Raw genomic sequence first — 5,388 nt, 5'->3', positions numbered from 1 at the left:
TCGGCTCTATAATCAAGAGTTATCGGTTGACTGGGAGGGGTCCATTTTTCCTCACCCACCATCTCTTCTTTGAATGATCAAAGATAGGGGGCTGACAGGGTTTCACCCGAGATCAGCTTGGTCAGGGACCCAAGGAGGATGGGTCCCGGTTTCTTAGTCCACCTGTCCACTGGCTCTGGGGCACCTTCTTAGTGCCCCGTTCTCTGCTCTGGTGCTCCCCGCTCTGGTTTGGGTGGGTTGATCGAAGGGGTGCAGCTACCGAGCTGGGTGCTTCGTTCCCCGAAAATGCTCCAGTTCCCGCATGTGTCCCTACAGAACCCCCCCCCCCCGCGCGCCCTCCCCTGGCCCCCAAGTCAAGGATTCCAGAAGGCAGAGCCGTCCGGGGCTCGGGGCTTTCTGGTCTTTTCCAGAGCCACAAGCTGACAACCAACCAATCCAGCAGCCACATCGCGTTTTCCCCGCCTCCTTGGCCCAGGAGTGCTTCCAGGCACCCACCGAAACGCGGGATGACTCACCTGTGTGGAGAGCCGCCCGGTCCGTTTCTCGCGCCTCTGCTGCCGCCTCCCCCCACCTCCCTCCCTCTCCTTCCCAGCCTCCTTGCGCCGTGCTCTCCCTGTCCCAGTGACCTACATACCTCCCCTCCCGGGGCACCCTTGGCCCGGCCGGCGTTGCCTCAGCCATGCGGGGAGGGAGCCCTTCCACCTGGCCCCACTGGACACCTTTCCCACACCTTTCCAGGACGGGCTCGGCAGGCAGTGGAGAGAGCGCGGAGACAGCCTGTGGCCGGTCGGTCCCGCAGCCTCTCCTTCTGTTCACACGGTCCTGATGCTCAGTGTCTCCCAGAATCAACATCGTTATTATCATTATCGTTTTGTCATAGATAGTTAGAAAGGAATTATTGCTTTTTAAGAAGGTGGGGGTGAGATGGCGAGAGAGGTGCCAAGAAAGATGGGAAAACGTCACCAGGAGAGATTTCCTTATTGGGTCTCCCTCGCCCGCATCCTGAGTCCATCTATGGGCATTTACGTCACCACAGCCTCACTTGGGAACTCCAGAAATGGAAGAGCCGGGATGCAGCGGAAGATGAGAGGCAGATATAAAAACCGGGGCTGCAGCGCCTGGGCTCTTTGCTTACTAACACAAGACGGGAGAAGGCACCTGCGGAGCCCAGCCCAGGTGAGGCGTGCAGGCGGCAGGCAGGCAGGCAGGCAGGCGGGAGGGTGCAGCCCAGGGCAGCCTTCTCACTGCCACGTCCTGGGAGACCAGCACCCCTGCAGGGTCGCCCACCTGGTGGAGGAGTCCTTTGGCCCGGCAACGCAGGCGAGCCGGGGGTCTTCCGCCTGAGCTCCAGCAGGGCCTCTGCTCCATCCCTGCTTCCTCTCCTTCTCCCCCACCCTTCCTTCCTTCCTTCCTCCTCCTCCGCTTCCACTTGGAGATGCTGAACCTGATGGATTTCTCCCACCAGCAGGACCTGCTGAATGCCAAGCACCAGCCGAGAGCCGGCAATGCTGCCTTGATCACCAGACCGCCGCCACCGGCGCAACTTTTGGCAGAGCAGCCGCCAGAGGGATTCCCCAACTTCCTTCCAGGTAAGGAGAAAGACGAGCCCCATTTTTGCCCCCCCCCCCCGAGAACCTGGGCCATGCCTCTCTCCCAGGTGGCAGAGTTTGGCCCTCAGCAGGTGAGCACTGGGTGTTGCTGCAGGGAAAGGCCCCTGACTTGAAATCTCGCTGGAGCTCTCCTTGCTCCATCAATTTTTAAATTTAATTTTTTAATTTAATTTTTTAAAGTTTAAAATTTTTAAAGTGCTCCATCAATTTTTAAAGTTGAGCTTGGGCAGGGAGGTGGGCTACTGGCCTCGATATGGGCTAGCCCAGGCTGAGAAGCCACAGGTGGCCTGAGAATGGTGTGGCTGGAGCAGGCAGGGGAGTAAAATGAACAGAGACAAACAGGCTACCAGGAGATCATCTAGTTGGGCCACCTGCTCCAGGACCATGAGGCCCTCTGGCTGCCCAGACATTTTGCCCCAGGCTTCCAGAGGAAGCGATCCTTCATTCTCCTGGCTAGGCAGCTCATCTCAGGACAGAACAGCTCTTGGAATTTGGGGATTTGGAGCATGGGAGCCGTCGGTGCTTGGCTTTATTCTTATATTGCCCAGGAAGCCAGATGAAAATATTCTGGCCTCACAGCATGGGAAGAATCGTCAAGGGAGAAGGGTTTGCTCGCAGGCAAAAGGTCCACCTGCAGGCCAAGGTCCGAACCCTTGTGGCCCAGATGCACCCCATTGTAATCCCATTTTTGTCAAGAGCAGCTCACGGCACCAAGAGTCACACTTGGGGTCCAAAAGATGGCTGGACTGATGGAGCGAACCCTAATGCTAAATCTCAGACTGGTGAGATTTAATTGTCACTTGGCTTAGGGAGGCACACTTCACATGCTCAGGAGCACTGACTTGGTTTTGCCTTAATTCAAGAGGTCTCGGAGAAACAGTTCATTTAGTGTCCTCCAGGTATTTTAGACTACAGCCCTCAAAGTCCTTTGCCATTGGCCATTCTGGGTGGGCCATTCCAGATGGGAGCTGTACTCCAAAATGTTGGGTGGGGGGGGACCAGGTTCTTGTTCCTGTTCTAGGGCCATTAGACCCTGGAGCTTTCCAAAGGGGACTGACTCATTCTCACTCAGATGAAATCTCGGCTCTAACCTGGCTCGGAGCTAGGATAAAACCAGGCAGATGGACACCTGTGTGATTACAGAAGTGATCGGAATCCACCTTGAACTCCTGGGTTAGGCTGGGACAAGGACAGTGATGCGTGGCATTCAAATATGGGCTTGGCTGAGGCTCCCTGGGAGTGGCAGTCTGAACTCCCCAGAGGCTCCCAGGCTGGGGAAGGTTGTGCTATGGACTGAACTTTGCACGTGAAGCATTATCACGGAGGCGGAGCCCTCCAGATGGCGCCTTTCTTCCCTAAAAATGACACCTCTTCTCTCCCCGTTGTCCAGATGACTTTATGGGAGCCACGATGAACCAGGACATGGCGGATTACTACTTCCTCTCGGGGCAGCCTGTTGGATACAGTGGCAACTTCTTCATCAAGACGGAGCAGTGCCAGGACCAGGAGTCCCTCTTCAACCTGATGTCGGGGATCCTTGGCCTTTCTCCGTTCCCCGCTCCAGAAGCCCACCAGAGGCCGGTGGAGGCCAGCTACAGCCTCCCCGAGGCCATGCAGAGCCAGCTGGACCTTTATCCTGCCAGCCACCCTGAACTGAACGTCTCTGTGCCGCCATCTTTAGCCGAGCAGGGCTACCCGGCCTTCTCCAGCGCCAACAGCCTCCCACAGGTCCAAATGTCCCCTGAAGTGGGAAGTTCCTCCCAGTGTCTGTTTAATGAAAAGCTTTTGGACAGCAAGCAAGACGTTAAGCTGTCCTCCCTCTCCCCGTCTCTGGACAAGTTCAAAGCTCCTTGTTCCCACTGGGAGCCCCTTGGCCAACCACAGAGCTTCCTGCCCCCTGAATACCCGCCTTCCGAGACCTTTCACCCTATCGAGACAAGCCAGACCATGTTTCCCCAGCTGGGGGTGAAAACAGAGAACGTGCTGTCCGTCAGCTGCCAGTCAGAGCTCAGTGGCCTCCCAGAACAGCCGGGGTCCTTTGGACACAGTCTGGATTTCAGCTGCCAGCCAGATCCCTTCCCCAGCCACAGCCAACTCCACAGTGACTTTGTCGAGGCGAAGATCCCCAACCTCCCAGTTCAGCTCATCCAGGAATTCGAATCCACCCTGCCCCAGCCTGAAGTCATGCCAGGGCTGATGAATCCCGCTGACCAGAAGGTCCCTAGCAACGACTCCCCCTCATCCCTGGGCATGACAGACTTCTTGGCCTCGGCCCCCAGTGCCTCCGGCGGTGCTGTAACGCCGGGCAGGACTTCAGCCATCCCACGCACAGAGCCAAGGAAGAAGTCCCGCCGGGGAAAATGCTCCTCCAAGTGCTTCTGCCCCAAGCCCCACGAGAAGGCCTTCGCCTGCCCGGTGCAGAGCTGCATCAGGAGATTCGCTCGGTCCGACGAGCTCAACCGGCACCTGCGGATCCACACCGGGCACAAGCCCTTCCAGTGCCGGATCTGCCTGCGCAACTTCAGCCGCAGCGACCACCTGACCACGCACATCCGGACCCACACGGGGGAGAAGCCCTTTTCCTGCGATGATTGTGGCCGCAGGTTTGCCCGGAGCGATGAAAAGAAGCGGCACAGTAAGGTCCACCTGAAGCAGAAAGCCAGGGCAGAGGAGAAGCTGAAGGGCCTCGGGTTCTACACGGTGGGCCTCTCCTACGGGACTCTCTAGGCACCCCGCCGTGGGGACACGTTGCTTTCTTGGAGGAAGGAGCTTTGGGGCACTCTGCTGAGATACTCAGGTTAGGGGGCCATCACCAGGTGGCCTCTTTGCATTGCAGTGAGGAAAGAAGGAGAGTTTTAGCTGAGGCTGCCCGGCTGATTCACCTGTGGGGGGGGGGCACGGGGAGGCAGCATCATTGTGGAATGAAGGGACGGTGGAAGTCGTCCAGGGGGCAGAATAACGGAGGGGGTCTGGGGCAAGTGGCAGCACTTGGAAGCCATTCTCTGTCACGGGCGGTGACCCTCCTCGGAGGGAGGGGCTCCCCTCGTCGGCCGTTGCGGGGGTCTTCCCTGGACTTCAGCACCAGGCCCCTGGACAGCTCTAGGAGGACCCGCTTGCCTTTCAGCACCAGCCAGATCCCAGCCGAGCCGAGCCGAGCGAGAGATATTCTTTTCCTTCCCAAAATCGCTTTTGTATTTAGCTTTAGTGTTTAAGAGAAATACAGATCTATCTGCACATAACTGCCTACATTTTATACAAGAAGACAAGTTTGCAAACATGGCCATTTTTGGTAAACTCAACCCACCTTCTCCTTCATATGCACTTTAATGGACCTTCTGGGACAGGAAGGGGCTGTCATTTTTTTAATGCTAAGAATAAATTTTCTCATGTTAAAACCACAGGGAAAAAGGGAAGTCTTTTGAAGTGTATTAAATCAGCACAATTCATTTTTTCTGAATGATACAAACCTTGCTTAATGAATATTTTGTATATAATTGTGATTGAGTATTTATTTTTATGTTAATCTCTCTCTCTCTTTCTGTCTTTCTCCTCTGCTCATAAAAACAGAATGTGTCAATGTTATTACAAAGCTGTGTTTATTTTTACAATAAACTAAACTTGTTTTAATCTAGAAACTTTTTAAAGCTGCTTTTCAAATTCACTGTTACCTAACCAACCCTGCCAGAATATGGCAGATTCTCTTAGATTTCACATCCGGGTAACACAAAAACCACAGTGATGAACAGACCTTCCATCATGTGATATCGAAGAATCAAAT

The 5,388-nt window shown here is 55.3% G+C and overlaps 1 protein-coding gene across 1 annotated transcript; it reads left to right on the top strand.

Moving 5' to 3' along the window:
- The first annotated feature begins 3,008 nt into the window (after positions 1-3,008).
- EGR4 (early growth response 4) lies at positions 3,009-4,337 on the top strand. Its single transcript, XM_044429670.1, has one exon. The coding sequence runs from the start codon at positions 3,009-3,011 to the stop codon at positions 4,335-4,337; it is 1,329 nt and encodes a 442-aa protein (XP_044285605.1).
- Positions 4,338-5,388: the final 1,051 nt, after the last annotated feature.

The sequence above is a fragment of the Varanus komodoensis genome, unplaced genomic scaffold, assembly GCF_004798865.1.
Source record: "Varanus komodoensis strain SLA01 unplaced genomic scaffold, ASM479886v1 scaffold2, whole genome shotgun sequence".
Taxonomy (NCBI): Eukaryota; Metazoa; Chordata; class Lepidosauria; order Squamata; family Varanidae; genus Varanus; species Varanus komodoensis.
This window is presented reverse-complemented; position numbering and strand designations above follow the sequence as displayed.